The 24641-nt window shown below is 44.0% G+C and overlaps 1 protein-coding gene across 16 annotated transcripts in view; it reads right to left on the bottom strand.

Moving 5' to 3' along the window:
- Nucleotides 1–21542, bottom strand: part of TCF7L2 (transcription factor 7 like 2) — a 170593-nt gene extending 149051 nt beyond the window's left edge. For all 16 annotated transcript variants that reach the window (XM_066554129.1, XM_066554133.1, XM_066554131.1 and 13 more), the window contains exons 1-3: nt 21323–21542; nt 20919–20985; nt 20609–20733 (exon numbers count right to left, since the gene is read on the bottom strand). In XM_066554129.1, coding sequence (XP_066410226.1) covers nt 20609–20733; nt 20919–20985; nt 21323–21511 — 381 coding nt within the window. In that variant the 5' untranslated portion in view covers nt 21512–21542. The remainder of the gene's footprint in view (nt 1–20608; nt 20734–20918; nt 20986–21322) is intronic.
- Between the last annotated feature and the right edge of the window lie 3099 nt (nt 21543–24641).

Raw genomic sequence — 24641 nt, 5'->3', positions numbered from 1 at the left:
CGCAGCCTGTTCACCTAGCATGGGGCTGAACAGAGCAGAAACAAGAGCAATGCAACCCCTAATTGTCAGAATACCTGCAGGAGCAAACAGGGACCACAAGTTCCACACACACGCGTGCTCAGACAGTACCAGGAAGCATCACCAGCATCCAAGAAATTATGAAGACAACTGGAAAATTTCTCAGAGTTTTACATCTATTCTCTCTTCCAAAACAGAGAGATCTTTCCCAAGTCATAATCCCTCAAAAGAGGAGACTTCCTACTCTATCACCAAGCAGGCTCAGCTCCAGCCATGGAGCACAGGTGCCAGGCTCTCATGCTGGCATTAAAGGAGATGGGTGCTGACGGTGCCCTGGATGCAGCACTGGGTAGAGCACAGCCAAAAGTCTACACAGGGAGCAGGAACTGAGTGGAGCACCTAGCAAGTGGTAATATTTTTTTAAATTTTTAAAATAGGTCTCAGCTATCACTAGCAGCCAGCACAAAGCCTGAGAGCCAAGCAGAATAACCCATCCTCATGCTTTTGTGTCCCAGCTTGTCCTGACGGCTTCCGTCGCAAATCAGTTGTGGTAGCTGGAGACGGGACTTGAGACGCTGATTAAACAAAGCTTGCTCTGCTCCTGCCTGACACAGCACTCCCTCATCTAGTGCCTCATTAACAGGCTCATGGATACCCATCCACTGTGACTGCTAACTCCACTGGCTGGTGAAGGGCATGCACCATGCTGGCAAGAGGCCGGATCTGAAAAAATTCCAGCTTTTCTGAGCAGTCAGAGCCCTGTCCCAGAGCAGCGTGGATCACTGTGCTGGAACACTCTCCTGCAGCGGGTGAGCTCAGGCTGCTGGCATGGGAGCCAGGCTGAGGTCAGGCTGCTTGGAAAGGGCAAAGGGCACTGGACCAGCCAAAGGGCCATCACAGCTTTTAAAATTTGCTGGTTTGTCCCAGCAGAGGGACTCGATTTGGAGACAGAGTGCATCCATACCCCTGTGCAAACAGCCTTGGCCAAGAGCCAACCAGAGAGACCCAGCAGTCAAAGTAGGTCCTGCTTTCAGGGGAAAGCAGAACACCAGAGATAAAGGCTGGTATACAATGGCCCTCTTTAAAATAATAATTGGGGGGGAAAAAAATCCATAAGAAAACTCTCATCGGCCTCATCAAGGCCAGGATGTGACCCAAGCTTGTGGAGCCGCCCTGAGGGAAGGCAATTAGCCTCACTCAAGGCATGCCAAAAAATTTAGCAGAGCATCCATAATCACCCTGAAATGTTCTCTACTAGCAAAGCATAATGTGTTTATCATTTACTTCTCAATTAAGTGGTGCTTAAATTGACTAGGGAGTGGATTTCTATTGTCTATTGATTAGCCAATAAAAATATATTCTAAAGGAAGTTGGCCTACAGACAAGGAACATCCATCCTTCTCCCTCTGCCAAGAAAGGTGTCTTCTTGGACAGGCTGCCCTACCTTCTCTGCACCTCTCCCAGCAGTTCAGCTCTTGTGCAGAACACTTTTACACAATGAATGAATGAATTCCTAAGGCTACTTGTAAAATTACTAGGCGCAGCCTTGTTAAACATTCATTTGGAGCTAAGACAATACATTAAAAATCACAAAGCAAGCGAGTGCCAAGTGCAGTGCTACCATCAAAGCTAAATAAACAGAATAGTCCATCAACGGCTTATTCCCCCAGCTAACCCCAGACCATCCATCTGCACTCACTGTCTCCCACAGATCAATAGCAAGGCTCATTGATTATAATTGGAACAGGAACATCACACCCTTCTACTTCCAGGTCAAAAGGCACAATGACTACAAGCCATTAAGTACTTTGTGGCATCACTCGATGACTGTATTTATGCCATGTACGTAGTTATGATTATTGCGTGGAATAATGTTCATCTATTTCAGCAACAATCTGACAAACTATATTTATGCTGCACCTTTGGCCTCCTTGCTTGAACTCTGCTCAGTAACATCTCTCAGCTGGGACTACTTCTAACACACAAACCCTCCAAACTGCTTTCAAACTACCAATGTTTCTTGGATGTTGTTTTGTTTCAATCTACTACAAAAGGGCAATTTTTTTTTTTGCTCTCTGCTCTTCCACCCCCCTCCCTCTCCTCCTCTTGCCCCTCAAGCTGTTGGCCAAAGAAAACAAAGGATTTTAAGATACATTTCTTGCGTGCCCTCTGTGAGCACTGCGAGTCTGAAGCGTTACAAAGGATGGCCCAGGAAGCTGCATTTCACCACCCAGCTGGGGAAGGTGCCCCTCAAACCCCAGCAAAGCACACAGGAAACCTCACCACTGCCTACAGTCCCTCAGGAGCTTCCAGGGGGTCTGGCTGACCACCTTGGAATGTCACCTTATAAAAGTGGCCTTAATTGCAGACATTCCCATATTGCACTCACATGACAGCTTCCCTATCATTCCAGGGTTGCTGTGTTTTTTATGGACAGCCAGCAGCAGAAATATTAATGCTACTTCTGTATTTCAGAGAAAGAAAAAAAGCATAGACACAAACTTCTATTTAAAAAAAAAAAAAAAAAATATATATATATATATGCATGCACACACACTCATATAAACCCCTTTGCTGTAAACAAAAAGGCTGGTTTGTCTGAAGGTGTTATAAATGCCCTTCAGAGCTCATTTAGTCTGGTCTGCATAATCTCACCAATGAATTTGCCACTTGTAAATATTCCAAATTTATGCCAATAAAGTCTTCTCAGGAACCAGACAGCCTATATATGCACACATATATATAATCCATGCATGGAGCCATTAACATCCGTTGGTGGTTTGTTATTCTTGTGAAAGATCAGCAGGGGAAAAAAGGGAAAGTCCAAACCATGTGTCCTCAGAAAGAACACTGAGCACTCAGCAAGTTGGAAAAGTGGAAGCTCTCACCCCCATCCATGAGATGGGGCAGGTCCACACCACTTCTAATTTCAAAACTGAAAGCAGAGACAAGAACGTCAAGGAGAAGGGAGATAAATGATGTCGTGTCACGCTCTCATAAAAGGTCTGGGTACACCTACAGAGCCTTCCTTATGACTGTCATATAAACATTACACTGGAACTGTGTGCAGGAGATTAAACTGGAGCAGAGAGAAGCTTCACATGTGTCATTCTACCAAAGGTTATTTTAGGATCAGCTTAGAAGCTGAGTAGTGGGTGGCAGCTGATTATATTACCAGAGGCATATCTAAATATCATGGGCCCATCAGGATCTCTCATAAAGGGTTGTGGCTGCACTGGAACTTGAGCTTGAAGCTCAGCCTTCAGAGCAGTCCCCTTCCCCAGGGCTGTGGCAATCCTCCCTGGGTGTGAACTTCCCCCAGAGCAGGACACACACACAGCACAAGCACTTTGGCTTAAAGGCCACATTTATTCAAGGAACAGTGTCAAGGAACATACCCAAGACACAAGCAGTGTTTTCCCAGCCAGGACCACTCTGCTGCCCTATGAACCCTGGCGAGCCACCAGAAGCACACAGAACTCTTGGGCACAGGGCACATCCACAGACAGTCCCAAATGGCCAAGCCACCACCAAGCTGTATTATTCCACAGATTATCCCAGTTTTGTTACTTCTGTGCATGACAAGTCCCAGCAGTCAACTGCCTCTGGAGTTCCAGCTGCCAGTGGATCACACCATGATGGTAAGTGCAGCTGAAGGAGGGCTTTGGAGGAGCACAGTCCAGCTTACCATGAATCCAGAAGAATGTCTGTAGTGGACTAATCTCTGCTTATATAAGAAGTGCTTGTGTTCTCCCACATAAGCACCCACCTTCACAATCTTGAGTCAGAAACCAATGCTACCTAGTCACAGAGTCATGGCCATGGCTTGAGATGGCCAAGCAATGCTGCCAGTCCCATCTTCAAATGGCCTAATTTCAGGTGATTTAGAGGAAACCACACAGCTTATTCATACAGACAGTGACCATGGAGCACAGCACCTAATGGCAGTGCTTGTTCTCACACACAGACAGGCAGGCCCTCCCTACAAATAATCCTCCAAAACAACTAGAAAATAATCGTGTACTTGATCTTCAAATGTTGCCATGACCTCAAGTTTGCAGAAAAAGAAATCTCAATATATACCTAAAATACCTACATGTGTGTTTATATATATTAAACATGTATGTATATATCAGCATTAAAATAATATTATAAATATTGGTATTACATAGATTATAGATGTTGATGTTATACACATATTAACATACTATTTTAATATATAACAGATCTTAATAGTTCCCTATCAATCTCTTCCAGATTTCTACGCTAAACTCCTGGTTCATGATTAGCTCTACTTAAATATTTTCAATGCTTTAAGCACAGTTTCTTGGTATTACTTGTATAAAATCTGCAAACATTGATTGAAGCTTTTAAAGAGAAGTTTATGTTGAAAATGAACCATTACACTGAAAAGTAGCTAATTATATCTTCATAAATTTGTAGCTGTTAAGCCATCCAAAACACTACCAAAAAGCCAGCTCCATTTTAGTTCAGAGGTAGTTCCTCTCCCATTTCCAACTGTTCCAAGATGTTGGTACCTATGACTACATTGATGTGCTCAGTTGATTAAAACCAAGTATTTCTACTGCAGTTCTTGGATGAACCACTCTGTCAGGCTCTGCAGGCCCAGAAGTATGAATTAAATCTGAAATCTGGGCCTCAGTTTGGGTGGGCAGTGTTCCTTCAAATTGTAAAAGCACTCAAATAACATCACATGTTAACAACACAACTGCTCCTCTGGCTTTGTCATCTAGTAGGACATCTCTCCTTGGCTTTTTCAGCAATGGAGGCCCATTCATCACAGGAGGCCACATTCCCCTGGATTTTCCCTGAACAGGAGTCAGAATCAGCTGACACTGGACCTGAGTCTTTGTCTGGTTCAGAGAGAACAAGATGCCACCCAGCGCCTACCCTGCCTGCTCAAGCATTTCCAGTAAAGGGACAAATCTTACTACAGTAGCAGGAGAGAAGTAATTTCGTAGCCCAAAAGGGGTCTCCGGTGACCCCACCTAGCAGCTATGCAATAAACTAAACACAACATAAGCTGCAGTGAGTGTATATAGCATGGAACAGGCAAAATGATACAAATTTCCAAGGCAGGTACATAACTCTGCAGACAAAGTAACAAAGAAATGGGTGCAAACAGCAGAAACTAACACAGTCTCTATTGGTAAACACTGAGGAAAGGCAAATCAACACCAGTTTCATCTTCTCTTAGGTCAGTGTATACATACTCATAGAAAAAGAGATCATTAATTATTTTTTTCAATTACTTTCCTCCCTCTGCTTTGATAACAAGACTGTAACTTGTTGCAGTAAAATACACACAACTGCAAAGGCAAAGAATCACCATAACCACTAACTTACACCACCTGCCAGAAATAAGATCACCTCAACAGTTTGCAATTCAGAGGTTAATCTTCTTAAAGTTTTAAGACAAATCACTACACATTATCCTACTGCAACTACACTCTTTGTTAGGAGAAGGTCACACCACCCACCAAAGAGAAAATTACCTATCTCTAGTGGCTCAAACCATGGCACATCATTGAAGGACTATTTTTAGCCACCTTCCAGACAGCCTCAAATCAGTGAGAAATATTTATTTTCGTAGTTTCAAATTAGCCTTTAATAAAGAACTCTGACTGTTTCCCCAGTATAAGCCAGGCTGTCTGACATTGTTTGGAGGATAAGTCATCCTCCTCCAAGCAGAGGTACAACCACAACTCCTTTGGTGCATAACCAAGAGAGGCAAATACTGATTTCTTTCTTGATCAAACAGTCCCATACCTGAGCCTCCTGTTGTGCTACTCAGCTGAGCTATTACTCCTTGAAAAAGAACAGCAAGTCACTTCTGAACCATTTCACAGGCAACAGCCTTTTTCTCCCCTCCTACATGAACTGAAATGCCAAATACCAAACCTATTTGTAGCAGTCAGGATTAGTTCTAACAGGAGAACCACTGAGAGGATAAACTGATCTGAACATTTATCTAATTGCTAACCATCATTCCTACTTATTAGTTTATTGTACCCCAAATGCACAGAGTACTTAATGTAGTAGTGAAAGTTTGACCTGTGCCTGGAGGAACTCCCAAGAGTAGGAAAGAAACTGAAATAAGATGAAACTGTAAGAGAAACCAATCTCAAGTTACAACCATTTCTGATAGCAGGAACATGGATCTTGGCTTTCATTCTGCAAGAACCTCTTTTAGCTGTTACTGGAACTACCCCAAAGAAAGATAACCCTCAGTTAGATAATCAGGAAGTTACACAAAACTGTAAATCTCTGCATCAACATCACAGAATACAAGGAGGAGATGCCCTACAGGCTCTAGCACTTCATGCTCCTGGCTGTTTTGATGTTCTTGCCATCTCTGAAGGTTGCTCTGGAGGCATGAGACAGCAAGTCACCTTTGGAAAGTACACACACCTTCAGCTTTAGAGGAAAACCATCCTGGGAGCCAGACATCCCAACTGCCTTGACTGTGCTCCTAGCAAACACAGCCCTAATGCAACTTGCTGATTGCATCAGAACATTGCAGTTGGGGTTGGTGATTGCTGGCACCACAAACCACCACAGTGTCCCAGCACCTCAGCTCCATGCAAACATTCAGGCTGAGATGTGATCACTCTGAAGGCAATCAGTGTGCAAGATCATTACCAACCACCTCGTGCAGCTATACCTTGAAAAGTGACTCCATGAAAGTGGTATGAGGGTGAGGTAGGGAGGAAAGAGGAGTGTAGTGTTTATTTCCTTTAACTTTCCATTTCATATGCATTCAGTGCCATGTCAGAACATGTCCAGACATTAATTCCCCTCCCCATTTACTCTTCCTCCCAATCTTTGTCCTACAATTTTTTTCTAGGATCAGAAAATTGAGCTGAATTCGTTTCTCTTTCTTATACACACAGAGCAATAAAAAAGACTTTGCAATCCAAATTCTGCACTTGTGTACACCTGTGTTAACCCCATTGTCCTCAAATTATTCCCTTAACAATGGCTGTGGGTTTGTACAGGTGTAGAACAAGCCCTGTAATTAGAATTTAACAAACAATTCCAACAGTAGGGGGAAAAAAAAGTGAGACTTCAGCTCACTTCTTGTGGCATCAACTAACATATTCAAGTAGCAAGGAAAAAAAAAAACCACAAAATCAAATTTCAAAGGTATTTAGGCATGTGCAGATGCTGGCAGGAAACTCAGGAGATTTCCAAATACTGCCCATTTTCTACTTAGATCCACAAACCAGAGCAATAGCACAGAGTATAAATGAAGAAGTTGCTCCTCATTTGCACCATTTTTTTCAGTATTCTCTTTAGCCTCCTTCCTGCTTCACCAAGTATTTTGCTTCCAAAATAAACTTTATAAGCTTCCTCATGGGATCACTATTTAGGCCATGATCCTACAAGCCCAAAAGCACAGACCCAGCTGGGCTGAAGACAATTCCTCAAAGGGCTGGTATGGAGGAAAACCCAGAGCATGTGCAAGACCAGGGCTTTGCACCACCAGCTCCCAGGAAGGAAAGCACCTCCAAAATGCTTCTCCAGTCAGAAACAGCACCAACAGCAGGCAGAGAAGCAAAACAGGGCCAGGCAGAAAAGCAGGACTGAGGAAATGTCATACAACAAGAGGAGGACATCAGCTGCTTTTGTGCTGCCACCTCAACTAAACTTGACATCCACGCTGAGCTGGATTTTACACAGCTGTAAAATCAAATAAAAGCTTTCTGTTGCTGTCATGAGCTCTGGCTTGCAACCACCACCTCAAATCAGCTTCCTCCAGCCCTCTTTCTCCATGCACCAGCCAGGACATAGACTATAGACCTGGTTAGGCTTTGTTGTGATTGATAATTGGGTCACAACAGCCTAATGGGAAATGTTATCCAGCTGGCATTGGTGACTTTATAGGGCCAGCGATGACTCCTCAGTGATACAGAATTACTACAGAGAACTCAACACTGAAGATATGCCCATTACTGACAAATTACCAAACCAAGAAATCAATTACCAGCTGAGAAAATAATGGACAACAGCTGAGACTGAGAAAGCCATGTTCAGCAGAGGTCCATCATTTGCAACAAGTACATTCTCAACAATAGTGGGTCCTGGTACAATTAGTACCACACTGGTACTCTTTCAGGATGGTAGACATCACAATTGGTCTGCAAACCATCAATGGTTGAGACAAAATAGCATCATCAAAACAGGAGACACTGTTCAACCTGACTGTGGCATTGTCCAACACACAAACCCCACTCTATGCTCCAACACTGCACAAGCAATTCAGCCTTACTTCCAGGAAAATTGATATCTCCCAACTCCTCTTTGCAACTCCAAGACCACTTCCCCACAATCAGAAAGCCCTGCCATATTCACACACCATGCTCACAGATGAGGCAACTGAACTAGAGGAGCACGTGCTGCTGAACATTAATAGGCATTTTTGAAACGCAAGGTTCAAGACAAGTAATTTTTCCATAGTTTTTCATGTTTGGGCACAACCATGTGAAAAAAAAAAGTCTGCTTTTTGCTAAAACATAAGGAGATCTAGCCAAATTCTTCATAATCATCATTAAGTGGAAAGTAATGGAAGAGGGATGAAGGGGAAAAAAAAAAATCAAACTACAGAAGAACATATGATCTCTGAGACACAATTTTCACAGCTATGACTATTTAACAATGTATCCATAATCAGCAACAAGATCTTTCTTTAATCTCTGGTCCATACCTAAAGAATTCACTGCAGTTGCTGGCTGATCCCAGGTCTCCAGAGGAGAAGAGGGGAGGAGACATACAGCACTCACAGGGTGCCAACAGAACACCTGACCATGCCAGAGGCCTTCCAGGCAATGTGATCCAGAGAAACACAAGACAGGGTGAAGACATCGGCCTAAATGGCTCCTCTCTCCCTCCCTCTGCACTCAGATGTAGAGGTGAATGAAGGAGAGAAACATAATACTGACTAAATGATTAAGTAAATTAGCCAACGTTGCCAGCTCCAAACCTTACAGTGGAGATCCTACATTATTTTGGGGAGAACAAATAAAAGGCAATCACAGACCCTAAGCAGCCTATTTAAATGGAACTGAAATTACCAACATTACACAGAGGATGATTACTTAAGAAAGTCAAGGATTTTGGTATACAGGAAATTCAGCAGTCACATTTTCTTCCTGGGGCAAGAACACCCACACTGCTCACTCAATCATTCCCCCCCATTTTTCTCTGTGCAGTGTCTGACCAAGAGGAGCCCAGACCGAGTCCTCCAGACACTCCTGCATCGTGCACAAAAACAATCCTGATTTTCACAGTTTTATTTGGCTTGCTCACAAGACTCAGTCTCATGTAATCCACAGGCCTGATCCTTCTCCTAATAAGAGCAATGGCAAAACTCCAGCTGATTCAGTAGTTCTGGACAGACCTTGCAGCGGCAAGAGGATAAACTTTAAGGGCCCAAGCCTTATCCATTCACTTTTCTTGCTTCCACAAGTAATCCTTTTAAAAATAATGGGACTGCTCCTAAGAGTCAAACATACAGGACTGAATGAGAGCAGAAATCAACAGGGAAATAATATTTGGGGCTCCCTCTCCACCACAGCACAAGTGCATTTTCCCAAGCATCCTCTTATTGTGGTAAATCAAATGACAGCATCAAAAAAAAAAACAAACAACCCCAAAAAAATCATCTAAAAATAAAAGCAAAATGCCTAAAAATGCCATTGAAGGCAGGAAGAAGAAACCTAAGTCCTTCTTCTTTTTAAACAAGGACAATCAAATGATGAGTAGCTGAAAATGTGGCCACACACACACACTCCTTCATATACACATACATACACAGAGGCAGTTCATCAGAAGTGAATCGGAGAGAGAAAGATGAATTTGAACCCTTTATCCCCTGTCCTTTATAAAGGCTGCCACTCAGTAAACGGAGATTGCTCTAATTACTGTGACAATTCTGCACCCCGTTCAAACAACTTTTGTGCTCTGGACAGGTTTCTCCGCGAGTTTGAAATTCTTGGCCTGAGAACCACTCTTGTCTAAAAGAGGTTTCTCGTTGCAAACGCAGAATGCAACACTAACAAGTTGTCCCTCTTTTCAGCTCCTTTCATTCTCCTCTTTTCCAACTGCCTGATTCAGGGCTTAATGGAAACTTGTCAAGGCTTTTCTTCCCACAAACCCTGTAGAGCCCCAAGGCAATCTGTGCACAGAGCAACCACAGGAATCTCATATTGTCAATTAAAATTGAATAGACACCTGATAACCAAGTATGTGTTCAAGGATAACATACATCACATGCATATACACAGATGTACCTGTGTAGCCAGTCCAATGCCCACATTTGGGCACACCAGCAGCACAGCAACTCACTACTTCCCATTTACAACCACCCAGTGACACCCAGGTTCTAGCTTTTGCTTTTTCATTCCATATTTATTAAATTTAATTTCACTTTTATGAAATAAAAAACAAAGTACTTTCAAGTATTGTAGTCGAGCAACAGAATACAATGGAAAATAAACTAACTACATGTACCAAGCACTTGGCCTTTAATAACCCTGGGGATTGTAAAGATATTTAGCTGCTATCCAGATAAAATAAGCTCTGTGGTTATTCTTTATACAGAGGTTTGTGACCAATGCAGCAGTTATGTTTGTGACTAGCTCCTGTAAGTACCTTCTTTAATTTTAATTGACACAGACATGATTTAAACTACATTTTTATGATGTAGTTTAAGAATGAATATAAATCTCATGGGAGAATGTTACAGGGATTGAAGTAAACTGAGCCATTTGGTTAATAATAATAAAAATCTCAAAGAACTTGACTTCCAGACAGACAACTATAATCTGTAACTCCACTGAAAGGGAGAAACCTTCCTGTAAATGTCCCATAGAAAACAAAGATAGAAACACTGACTGCCATCTTATTCTTCTGATGTGTTCATTCAAGGTCACACCTTCCCTTGAATTCTTTAATATTGGCAAACATTTATAATAGAGCAGTTTCAATAGCTGTCTGTTCAGCCTGGGTGTAGATCAATGCATCATCTCTATATGCCGACTTCCAGACCTTGCCTATGTCAGAGTAGTGGTCCTGCTTTTATAAATCTCTTAAATCTAATTAAACCAATGCAAACCTCTTACTGTCTATGCTCCCAAACCAGTTCACTCTCATTTAACCAAGTTAAAATTATTCAGACTAGGGTTTAAAGCAGTTCCAAGAGAATCTTTATTAAATATTACTATCAGTTAAAAACAGAAATCAATGTAGCAGCTTTTCTCCAGAACAGAAAAGCCTATAGTCTCAGACTTTTCCAGATCATTATTTAAGGAGTCACTGACTCCAGTGGGAGTTCAGATGTGCTCCAAGAGGTACACCTCCACCTTTTCTTGCTCTATTTTTCCCTTTCTTAAAATAGGACAATTTGTTTCTATTGTATCAACATCCAAGAATCTCTCATATTCCCCAGAATATCCTTTTGTAGTATTTTCAGATTGGCAATTTCTATTACTTTATTACTTCCCACACCCTCCTTTTGGAATGGTTTTTTGGGGTGTTTTTTTTTTTTTTGGTGTCTCTGCTGCATCACCACCAGTAGTGAATTAAGCAGCAGAGAATGATTTTGTTGTATACAGCATCTTTCATGCCACAGACAGTTTGGAAAGACCTAGAAAGCTGTGAGATACACACAAGTTGAGCACATTTATATATTCATACTTGGTAGCCAAAGTAATGCAATTGTACTTCCCATGGAGCCTAGGGCACTAAAACCTGCTCTGCCAAGAGGGCAGAACAGTTATGCAGGACTAATTGTGTCAGCAGGAAGAACAAAATGGTCAAGTCCAACAAGAGTCCCTCCTGAATTCAGCCTCACTCCCTAGCCAAATGCCTGCATGAGTTTGGTACCCCAAACATCTGACCCAAAAAAGAAACTGCCCTCCCATCTTCTCTGTCCTTGCACTTCCTCCACCAAGCAGCAAAGGCATTTCAAACAACATAAATCCATTCTCCACTCAAAGCCTACTTGGCTCCTATAATTTCTATCATTTTCCTGTCATCATTTCTTCTTTGCTGAAGCCAGCAGCATATGAGTCAGAGAACAATCATTAACTTTTACAACTTCCATACAAATCCACCTACTCATATTAGAAAAGCAGAACTGACATGCAACACAGCCTGGGACCAAACCCTGATCCTGCCAGGATGCTCCAACTTCTGTGGGAAATACTGCAGAAGCAGGAGCTCATTCAAAAATACACCATTGGAAATGTAACTTGACTTCCCCCACCCTCCCCCCCTCCAGGAGCAGAAAAGACTATGATGAAGGAGCTATACATCAATATCATATTTAGTTGAGTTTGGCATTCTCAATGCCTTCATCCACTTTTGAAGAACTTGGCCATTGGTTCAGGACGCACGGGGCCTGATGCAAAGCCCTTCATTATTAATAGAAGCCTTTTTTCCACTGACTTCAATGGATCTTGGACCAAGCCCAAGGAAGACAAGATTTCACAGCAGTAAGAGTGACACACATTCTCCACTTTAAAAAAAAAAAAAAAAGGCAAAAGAAACAATACGAAGCATTTACGATGTCAATCTGTAACGCACAGTTTTGTTTGTGTTTTGCTTTTTTAAAATAGGCTCTAGGCTGTTGGATTAGTGCACCCAGAAAGTCTTTCTGAAGGTGGAAGGAATAACAGGCAGATACAAAATGCTACAGTGAGATACATAACAATCCCAGTACCTCCCTCAACTAGGATATAGAAGCATCCTCTACCACAACATTTCTTGTAAGTTGCTGCAGCCACACTTTAAAGTGTCCCAGCACTATAAACTCCTCCAGTAACAGCTACAGTATTACCCATGATGAATTAATTTATATTAATATGGCTATCATGCACATTTCCATATGAATCCCATTGTTCTGGAGCATTAATAAAAACCTCACTAAGTGAAGTAACATGGGTTACTACCCTTACCCTTAGTTTAAGGATATTTAAAATAAATACATTTAGAAGAAAATTGCTAATATCGTTAGTTTATCATATTTGGCACAGCAAGCAGAAACCCAGCTATCTTCTCAGTATGTATTTATAGCATCACCCGTTCCCATTCATTCTGCATTTTCTTAGAGAATCTGCTGTACCCTACATCTGCAATTCATTGACTTTACAATTTACCACATGTTGAGATGGAGAGGTCTCAGCTCCATTTGAATCACTGCACAAATATGCAAGTGATTTATCGTTTTAAAACTAAAGACTGCAGAAGAACGACTCCACTTTTCCTGAACATTACTCCTTCTGGCAGACCATGAACAATTACAGCGCGTACTAATTAAGCTCTGTAAATGTGCTGTGCCCTGCTAATGCCTACCAGGCCTCATATTTAGTTGCATGAAGCCAAACTTCAGCCAGCGACTTAACTCATTCAGCACTGCCCAGTTGCCTGAGCGTGACCCCACAAAGAATAAGGGTCGAGGGTTTAGCCAACCTAAAACAAAGGCGTGAGACTGAACAGATTTTTGCCGGAAAGAATCACAGGGGGGAGATGCTGGAGGGGGTGGGAAGCATCTTGGGAATGAGGGGAACATCCTTGTTGATAACCTGTTAAAAAGGTACAATACCACACCAGCTTTGCAGCGCAGTGCTGGGGGATTCTGATCTGTCCCTGGGGGCTAATAAGTCACAGCGCTCCATTGATTAGGGAAATGCATAAAACCTTCAACAAAACTGTACAGCTATTTGTGGAAGAGCTGAACTGACAGCCCCCTCTTTTTTTCTTTTTTTTTTTTTTAAAGTCAGGCTTTACATGGCTCTAGAAGAAAAACATATGGCTAAAGGAGTGCAGCTTTCCACCACACACATAACGATGCCTTTTTCTTAAGTTAGTCTCCAAGCACAACAGTAACCTAGGGGGAACCTGAAATCAACTGCTGGAGAAATTAAAGCTAAAAGTAACACCTAGACATATTTGAGTAATCACATTATCTTGTTAAAACACACACCCAGCACAGACAAGACAGCAGCACTTCAAATCTGACTGTCCACTCTACAAAGCGTGTGTAACGGGGAGCGAGCCGAGAACAACGAGCTCCGCTGAGCCAAGCACTGTTTCTTCTCGGGCCCCAGACTCTCCTGACACTTAAGAGTCAATCCCCAGATCCCAAGCTTCCCCTCCAAGCATCCATTCAAATACTGGCGTTTCCCCCCGCCCCCCCCCCAAGTTTCTACAATTTCTCCTCCCGCTCCAACATCCCTCCTTTGTCCTCCAATTACTCTCCAGTGGCCCCCCTGCTCTCGCAGTGCCTCCCCCCAGTTAACCCCTCCCAAAACACCACCCTGTGCACGTCCCCCTGCTCCCCTCCACGCTGACCTACACGTCCATCCCACATTGTCCCTTCCAGCAGGACGCAGGGCTTCTCCCCTAAAAACTGCCTCTAACCTCAACATCTTCATTCATTCAGTGCATGTTTTCCCTTAACGTGGGCTTTTGCTGCTTTCCAAGAGGCCCTGCTTTGTACACACAAACCAGTCTAATATCTGTATTTCCAAGCATCCTCCTTCTGCATAAAACCTGAGGCAGTTTTTTATTTCGTCCCCAGCTCAGCGGTATGTGAGAAAATTAAAGGACATTTCCAGGTGTCATCTGTCTTTAAATGTTTGCTTGCACCGGTATCTAGGAAATGCTGCATGATACTGCTGAGACCTCTGCAAAGGACATGAGCTGTGCTAAACTTCTTCCCTCCTTCAGCCTGGCTGCATCACCCACTGCTCAGCCTCTACAGCACCACAAGCGTTAATTATAAACTTCGGAGCCTACGTAACAACAAAAAAAAAAGCACAAACATAAAGCAGCAGTTGGGAGGAGCAGCAGAAATATTCTTTGCTTCTAGGTGGGGAGAGAAAGGATTTCCATATCTCCCCCACACACCCCCAGCACCACACTTCATCTCTCATTGCTTATAATTAGTGAAAGAAATTTGACCCACTGCCAGTGTCTGTGGACCTTGGATATTATAAGGCCAGCGTGGCGTCAAATATCTTAACATTCATAAGTGTTATAGGCTGTAAATAAACCCCGTGGATTTATGACCCTGCCGTGCTTGCCAGCAAACGACTGTGGCACATTTCTTTCAGCAGACCTGTCGAGGTGCAAGTTTGCCTTTGGTTGTAAAATTAACCATTTCCTTCACAAATGTGCCCAATTAAAAGTCAAAGTTTTAAGGCTTACTTCCATATTTGCCAGGACATGGGACTAAGGAGACACCCGGGGAACACAGCTTTAAACATCCCCCCAAACCTCCCAACTCCCTCCAAAGCAAAACTTCTCACAACAGCCCCAATGTGCAAGGGAAGTGTCTGATTTCACCAAAAAGCCCTGAAAAAACCCCAAGCTGACAACCCGAGTGCTGTTATATTTCTACGTGCCTATCGCCAGCCCTCATTTTTGGCTGCTCTGAGGCTGGGGGGAGCAGGCGTCTCCCCCCAGGCTGTGCCTGGAGAAGGATCTCCTCCCTTCCCCCAGGATAATGTCATCTGCTTCCTGTGTAGGAGAGCATTTGCTAAATCCAGGTTGTCTCATGCTTAACTGCCAATAATCCAACTTCCACATAACTCCCAGACAGCTGGGAAAAGGTCCTTAGAGTTTTTAGTCATGGTACAGAAACACACGTCCACACAAAAAATCTGCAGCTGTCCTTTTTCTCTACACCACATTTTTTTATCTGATTTTGGGGCCCACTCATGAAAGTCTTGACAAATTTAAAACATTTTTACCTACAATCTGGTTTACAAGCGCCAGTGAAAGCTGCAACATATTCCTTCCCCCCCCCCCATTCTTCAGCTGACAAATCAGCACATACTTGCTTGAACAAAAAATGAAGGGGAAGAAGGGAAAAAATAAACCACACCACCCTATTCAACATCCTCAGTCGTTGTATGAATGCATTCAAAAAAACCTGGAAAGGCATCTACTGTATTTTTTTTCACTACAGATCAGCCACTGGTGCACCTATTAAAATTGTTCGATTTCCAAAGCAAATATTATTTTTAATGAAGTGCAGTCCTGCAATTATCCTGTACACTCAAGTAACAGTACTGCATTATATTGTTTTGCAAGGTCCCAGAAACATGAAACTTTTCTCTAACTAATTTTCATAGCCCCCTGAAGAGAAACTGATGGAGTAAGCAATGCAGCATTTGCTCCAGAATAAAATCTTATCAAGGGGAAAAAAAATAAAAAGAAGAAAAAGAAAAAAAAAGAAAAAAGCATAGCATTAAAAATAAATCAGCTTCTTTACTGCAAGTAAGTTAACAAACACAGTTTGTCTGCCACTGTATACCAGCTATGCTAATGCTATAGCAGAGTGATTCAGCAATCTACCTAATTAAGCACGAGGAAAGTTTCTTTTATGGAGGCTCCATTTGATTTACACCACAGGATCATCAGTTCTTATTTAACAGCTTGTTTTTACACAAGTCCAGAAACTTTATTAAAAGCATGCCCATTCATTTTTTTAAACAAAGCAAATAATTCACTCTCCACTGAATAGCTCTGTATCATAAAGTACCCAAGTGCTGACATATTAAGTTGTATCTACATTATTAAACTAGTTGGTGGACATTAATACTATAATCCATACTGCAGACATTAAACCTCAACCATAAAGATTAGTAAAGAATTAATATTGTCACATCGAGACTGAAACCTTAACACTCCAGCCATAAATATTTCTGAAGGAGATGAAAAACAATTAGCATAAACACCAAAGAAGGGCAAGAACACCTGTTCTTTTTCAGGGCGATAAGCATTTTATTGTTCTCTATTTAAAATGTAATGACCTGTGTAATTACAGTAATATTACATTGTATTGCAAGGGCTTGGAATGTCACACTTTGAAAAGTGTTGTCAAAACAATTGGAGGGAGGGGAAAAAAAAAAGGACCACCATTAACCCTTCACACCCCAGGGTCTAAAGCTTTTGTATTACGAAGGATTACATTGTTTGATTCAGTAGATAAAGAAAAACATCAATTTTTCAAGGCAATTAATAAAAAAATGTTTCCTCCTAAACATAAAAATCAAGGCGAGGGGGCTGCTCTCCACCACAGCTATTCCCGACTCCCAAACTTTGGGGCCAAACATAAGCTTATCCTTACAGCCTCACTCAGCCAGCAACAACTTAGGGCAAAGGAAGATGCAACAGCACTAGTAAAAATAAGAGCTTCTGCCAGCAGGGTTTTCTCACGTTACACTGCATCTATTTGCTTACTAAAAGCATTAACCAAGCTCCAAATTTAAGCTAAAAATCAAGTACAACATTTTTACGTTTTCCAACTCTGAAAGGAAAACAGTCTCCTTTATTATCCACAACATGCAGCCACCCCAGTGCCTCCACAAGTGCAGGGATGGAACTGGCGCTCTCAGATGCGTCACTTCATTACTATTTGACTAGACCTCTACTTAATAACATCTAGTCTCATAAGCCCACCACATTATTCTATCAATAGCAAGATTAGCATGCAAAAAATCTTTTATTTTTAAAAATAAAATTATTCCTATCAACCTTGATAAAGAGTTTGCAGTATTTAAAGCTTTATCCTTGAGAAAAGATTATTCCCCATAAGCAGATTTTATGATGCTTCATAATTCTTCACATTCCTGAAGCAGTAAAGGAAAAATTGCTGCCCACAAGTTTGCTCTTGAACAGACAATTACAGGTACAGTTAAAAAACACAATAATCCCACTCCACCCCCAAATAAAGCAACAAAAAAAAATTCCAGGAAAAAAAAACCACAACAAAAAAACCACACCCACAGAGTTTTAAGATTGTACAACACCAAAAGGAAAAGAAAAATAATTTTGCTACATATCTGCATCACCTCTTTACCTTGCATGCTCTGACACTCAACAAATATGGCTCCAAGAAAAACTACATAAATAAAAATAAAATTCGTAATTATGCAGAACCATCTATACCTTTCCAACGCATATTTAAAAATAAAATAAAATCAAACAGGAAAGAGAAAGATCTAGTTCATCTGGAATTGAAAGCTGGTACAGCAGAGAACTAGAATCCACCTAAAAATAGTGTGTGACAGACAACAGCTATCCCGCTGAATCTTTATAATATTCTGCTCTCAGGCCTAAATAAACAACTTTAATTTTTCCTGGCTATAATTAAGTGGCAGGCAAACAAACAAGCATACGGAATGTGAAAGAATAAGGTTAAGAAGATAGGAGAAGATTGCTGGAGCCTGGATGTGGAAATAAGAAAATTGCCTATTGAGTGTGGAAATATCCTTTCAGAATTCATCTGATAACACAAGCAGGCCACCTGCTATACCAACAATAAACCAACCTGTAAGCTTTTGTACAGCACCTTTAATTCACACGGACCCAACATTCCTATGGAGGCCTTTTTTAGCGGTGGGGGAGCAAGGGGAGGAATGCTCCAGGAAAGCTAACTGCTGAAGAATCCTACCCCACATGCTAAGGGAAAAGGGATCTGTAATAAAGGTAACGAGGAAAAAAGAGCTGGAGCTGTTGTAAGAAAAACGCTTTAAGAAAAAGGCAGCAGAGGTGTGCTTCCGATTAGTCTGCACTTGGAACAGTTGAATGCATTGAAGGTAAAAAACGAGGGGAAAAAAAAAAAGAAGGAACACAAAGCTTCACAATTTGTAACAAAGTGATTTGGAACAAAGATTGTTTTGCCATCTGGATTCTGGTACTTATGGAATTTGGAATTTATCACCATCATCCATATACATGTGGGCGACCATATTCTAAAGAAAAAATATAATGCATTCAAGCCCCTGAATTCCCCTCCCCATCATTACAATTGCAAACTGCAGTCACCCCTCTGCTACTGTCCCAGAAATCACCTCCTCACAAAAAGAGCCTCACAAGCTTCCAAAATAAAACTCTGCCACAGCCCTAAACATATGCAAAGTCAGAAAACCTTCCTCACAACCTCCCTGTCACTCTACATTTACTAATCTGTGTCTACTGACGTTTTACTAAGTGAAAACAAGACTGACCCGATGTTTAATATTTTAATGCTTTAAAACACTTGTAGATCTGATATACTGAAGTTGTCCAAGCCCTCAGTCATTAGTACGGCTTCAACATCTACCCAACAGTAGATCTATTATTGTAAATCGCTATCTCGTGTTACCACAAGGAAAAAAAAAAGTGTATAAACACACATGGTGATGGTGGGAACGCTTCAGACTCAGAAACACCCAGAAGCAGCAAAACAGCAACGCTAAAGCCATCGGTAGGAATCAGTGGTGTTTGGAAGTCCCAGTGAATTTAAGCATTGAAAATGAAAAATTTTCGAACTCTTTAAAAAAGGAAAGGAAAGGTGACACTTGAGAAATCTGATGTCAGAGTAGAGCACACCGTGGGTGACACTACGAGCGGGGAAAACAGCTGGGACTACAAATCCACCAGCAGACCCCAAAGTTTCCTGGGATCTGTGCTAAACCTCGCTCCAGCTGCAGGAAAACGCGGACCTGCACCCCCCTCCAGTGAACCCCGCGTTGGGGGTGGGAAAAAAAAAAAAAAAAGGCAAAAAAAAACACCAACAAAAAACCGGACGCTTTCAGCAAATTGTTTTCCTGCCAGCATACTTCCAAGAGGAATTTTGCTCGACTTGTCTGATTATTTTTTGCGCTGCTGTTGTTGTTGCCAGAGCCCAGCGAGGCGAGTTGTTTCCGGACTCAGCCCTGTGCCCTGAGCGCGGCTCCCCCCGCTCCGCACCGGGACGGAGCCGCTCCCCGGGCACGGCCCCGGCCCCGCCGGGCAGGGCAGCGGCGCTCGGCCCCCGCACGCCGCGGGGCGCGGATCGGGGCGGCCGGACCGGGCTGAGCCCGGGCACAACTCGCGGCACGCACGGCCCGAAGGGGCACAATGAAATCGCCGCTCCCGCAGGCCGGGGCGGGCGAGGGCAGGAGAGGGTTAAGGGGGAGGAAAGGGGAGGGGGAGCCGGCCCAGCCGCCACGGAGGAGGGCAGAAGGCGACGGATCACCATGGAAAACGAGGAGTTTGGAGGAGCGGATCTCAGGCTCGGCCGGGAGAAAATAAGCCCCCTTCCCAAGGAAGGGGAGAGGAGATGGGAGAGAAGGGAAATGGGGGAGGGGAAAAAAAAAAAAACCCAAACCCAAACTTCTTGGGTTTTTAAAAATTTGTTTCCAGTTTTGTTTTGAGGCTGAAATAGGTGTTGTTTGGAATTTGTTTGCTTTTTTTCTTCACCACACCACCACCCCCCCCCCCGCAGCGGAGGTTACAAGGGCTCAAAAAAAAAAAACTGCCCACAAAACTGAAAGTAAAAAAGAAATTCACAGCAAATAAGAAAAAGACAAAATAAGAAATAAACGAGGGGAGGAAAAAAAAGGAATATGGCGAAGTGTAAACAATCCCCTCCCGCCGCGGCCCGCGGAGTTTGGAAAGTTTGCGGCGCGGGGGAGGGGGCGGCGGCAGGGCCGGGGCGAGCGGGGCACCGGGAGCGCGGCGGCGGCGGCGGGAGCCGGGCAAGGAGCGGGGGGGGAGAGGAAAGAGAGGGGGGGAAAAAAGAGGCACTTACCGTTCTCGCCGTCGGAGAGAGCGATCCATTGGGCAGATACGGGCTGCTGAGGTCGGGGATCATTATAAAGGGATAACCCGGGTATGGTGGGCCCTTAAACAACCCTCCATCTTGCCTCTTCGCAGCTAACATGGCGGGGAGACACGAGCGGGAGCGGGGAAGGAAGGGGGCAACAGGGGGAAGAGAAGGGAGGAGGGGGGGGGGAGGGAAAAGTTTTTTTAGTAAGTGTCCCCAAAAGAGGAGCCGGGCGCCCGGCGGAGGGGCGGCGGTGCGGGGCGGGCGGCGGTGCCGGCCGGGCCCGCGTACTCACCTTCCTCTAAACTTTCCCGGGATTTATCTCTGAAAGTTTCGGACCGAGGCGGGGGCCGCCGCTCCGCCTGGGAGCGAGCCGGGGGTTGGCGTGGGGCAGTCGGGGAAGGGGGTGGTTGGGGTGGGGAGGATATTTTTTGGGGGGTGGGGGGGAGAAGGGAGAAGAGGAGGAATGAAAGGCGAAAAAGAAGGGAGAGGTGCGGGGAGAAGGTGGAAGGGGAAACAAACAGAACAAAACAGAAGGCATCGTTACAAGTTGGTGCCGCGGAGAAAGTTGGGCGCCGGCGGGAGCGGGACCCGGCGCGGCGCCCCCGGCCCCGGCCCCGGCGCGGCCCCGGGCACAGCGCGGCCCCCGCCCGCCCGCCCGCCGCCCCGAAACGGCCCCGCGGGGGGCTTCCCCCGTACCTCCGAGTCTGAGGAGCTGTTTTGATTCGTTTCTGATTCATTGACAAGAGACGACTTGACATCAGCTAAATCCCTCTCCGCCGAGGAGTTCTCGGAGATCTTCTCCTCCTGCTCCCCTTCGTCTTTGAAAGAGATCAGTTCATCGTTGGCGCCCAGGTCGTCCCCTCCACCGCCGTTCAGCTGCGGCATTTTCCTCCTGCTTCACCCCACCAGCAGCAATTTTGCAAAAAGGGGAAGGGGAAAAACAAAAGAAAAAAAAAAAAAGGAGGGGAATGGGGGGGGAAAAGAAAAAGAAGAGGGGGGGGGGAAAGTTTGCACCAAAAAAAGAAGAGTCCAAGGTGAAAGTTTCTTTTTTTTCCCCTTCTCTTTCCTCCTGGGGAGGGGAAAAGAGGGAGGAGGAGGGGAGGGAAATGTCTCTTCTTTGCTCCTTTGCACCAGTGACTTTAGGCTTCTTCCTTTCCTTCTTCGGGATTTTCTCTTTCTTTCTTCCCGGGAGCTGCTCGGCGTGCACTGCGCGCACACGCACACCCGCGCACGCACTCGCGGAAAAATTAATAATAATAAAAAATATATAAACCGTGGGGAGGGGGGAAGCAGCGGGGGGGAGGGGGGTTAAAAAAAAAATAATGCAACAAACCAAGCCCAGAAGTCAGCTGTGACGGGGGGGCAGTCGCCGCGGATATGGGGAGCCTGTGCCGCTCGGGTTTGAGTGAGTTGAAGTTGGACTGAGAGCTTTTCAGTTCAAAGGCGGCGCTGATTGACAGATAGAAAAAGGGGGATCGAAATCCGGAGGAACGGAGAAGTCTGGGATCCGGGATTATTGACAGGGAGCGAGAAACACACCAGGCACTTAATGAGATGCAGGAGAGGGCGGGGGCTCCCCGGTGACGTCTGCATAAATAAACAGGTCTGGGGCGCGGGAGGGGGAGGAGGAGGAGGGTGGGGGAAGTAGGAAACTAACAATGATCCTTTTTGGCATGGGAGCGGGAGCGCCAGGGGAGGGCAGCGGGGGCGGGGGCGCCGCTGGGGGGGCCGGCACGCAAAAGGAGGGGGGAGAGGCTGGCCCAAAAAAAAAAAAAAATTTAAAAATTGTGCGCCGTAGCTCAGAGCTGCGGGATGGGGGGAGCGAGGGGAAAAACACTCGAACGGGTGTCCCTGACTCCGCGCTCCGGGAGCGCCAACTTTTACATTCTGGACATTAATAAACATATCATCCCCCCGCGGCCCGGGTTCTCCTGAAGGATGTTTGTGTGCCCTTATTATTTGGGTGCATGTGACGGCAGGGTAGTGCGGTGGGTGCTTTTTTTAAACCGTTAACATTTTTCATGCCACTCGTTGGAGGCAAGAAACTCCAATCATAATAAACACTAGAATATAGTAAAAGCCTTTTTTTTTTTTTGGGCAGCACTTGGTCCTTGCATTTATTATGGTTATAACACGCAGGATGAAAATGTGTGAGATCACTCACTGAAGATCAGATATTTCCAAATTATCTTATAGTAAGGCATAATGTTTTCTGGTCCTTGATGTAAAAAAAAAAAAAAAAAAAAAAAAAAAAGAGAGAGAGGAGGAAAAGGAATGTGACTGCTAAGAAGTTAATTAGCATGGCAGGACGGAGAATCAAGGACTCCCAGACTTCAGAAGTGAAAAGTTGTGGTGGCGTAAACATCACGCTGCTGGGGGGCAATCAAAGAGAAGGGGGGGTCCGCGGTCCGGCCGCGGGGTCCCCGCGGGGCGCGGAGCCCGGCCCGGGGCTGCTCGGTCCGCCCGGGGCTGCTCGGTCCGGCCGGGGCTGCTCGGTCCGGCCGGGGCTCTGCCCGCACGGCAACAAAATGGGGAGCAGAGTCATGCGGATGTGAGAAATGGCATCTGTTCCCCGAATCTAATGTGGTGAGGGGAAGGGGAAAACAAATTGATCTTCCAGCAGTGACAAATTGTAACAATGGACGAGTCAATTGGAAACTTTAACATGGGCAAGGAACAAAAGGAGGGGAGTGGGGAGGGGGGCGGGGGGAGACAGTCATTTCAATGGGAATTAGTAAATTGCCTAATGGAAATGGTGTTTGAAAGCAAGGGACAGGCTGTACTAAATAATCCAAACATTCCTCCAGAAATCTAACCTGCTGCTCATGCTAAGGGTCATTCAGCACATAGGGTTTCCAAAACAAAGCCAATTTGTCATGCAATATTTAGAGAGTTTGGGGGTTTCAGCTAAACTGTCTTCTATAAAAGAATAATAAAAATAATAATACAGAGATCGACAAGGCTAACACGAATTCTCAGGCATTAAAAAGTTCACATAGAAATTTGCATAGTAAAGGGAAAGATGCAGACAAAATAGAAATAAAAAAATCACTGCAACTTACAACTTTAATATTAATCAGTAAAGCAGAAGTAGAGTGAAAGGAAGCATGAAAAGAAGTAAAACAAATGTGTACATTTAATCAGACAGGATTGCATAGGACACAAAGAACAGGGCTAATTAGTCTCAGCAGGTAGGGACTAACCTTCAGACTTCATAAATAAATAAGTCTGTGAACAATGTCTAAGTGGGAATATGGAGACAGAAAAGGGATTATTTTAAGACACCAAGTAAAAAACATGACTAATGAAATACTTCACTGTTAACTCAATGTACAAATGCATTGAACAGTTTCTTTTTCCACTGGTCTTTTGACTAACTTGCTTTTTACTTTCAGAAATTGTACTAAATAACTGTCTGTGGGCATGCACACTCCCCATTTACCCCTGATTATGTACTTACTGTCTCTGCAAACTAGTGCCTTGCAGAGTGACACCTCAACAAATATTCTCCATTTTTGTTTGCTTTTTGATTTCAAATGTCTTTATATCCCAAAACAATATGAGATTAGAAATACAAATGTGACAGACTCCTATTTATTTTGCAGGGCCATGTGCTATAATTTGATCCAAATGAACAAAAATAGTTGCACAGTTTTGTTTTGTTTTCCCAAGATCTTTTTACAATCTGCCATGGATTTTTTCTTTAAACAAGCGTGCTTTTGCTTCAGTCCCAACATAGTTGCTAACTATTTAGTAAGCACCATCAAAAGTTAGTGTGCAGGACAGAGCCAGTTGTTGCCCAAAGCTGGTTGCAGAAGAAGGGCCCGATTCTGTAGAGGCTCACACATGAGTCACATCACTGACAGGTGACTTGTGGAGGTGATGCCACACCCGGACTACTCGTGCAAGCAGTGTTACTCACACGAGTAAATGCTGCCAGAAGGGAGCTCTGTGCTGTTTGCCCCGGTGCCAGTGGTGGTCCTGGGTGTGGAAGATGGCTCTGGAAGGGCGAGGG

Source organism: Molothrus aeneus, chromosome 8 (assembly GCF_037042795.1).
Source record: "Molothrus aeneus isolate 106 chromosome 8, BPBGC_Maene_1.0, whole genome shotgun sequence".
NCBI lineage: Eukaryota > Metazoa > Chordata > Aves > Passeriformes > Icteridae > Molothrus > Molothrus aeneus.
This window is presented reverse-complemented; position numbering and strand designations above follow the sequence as displayed.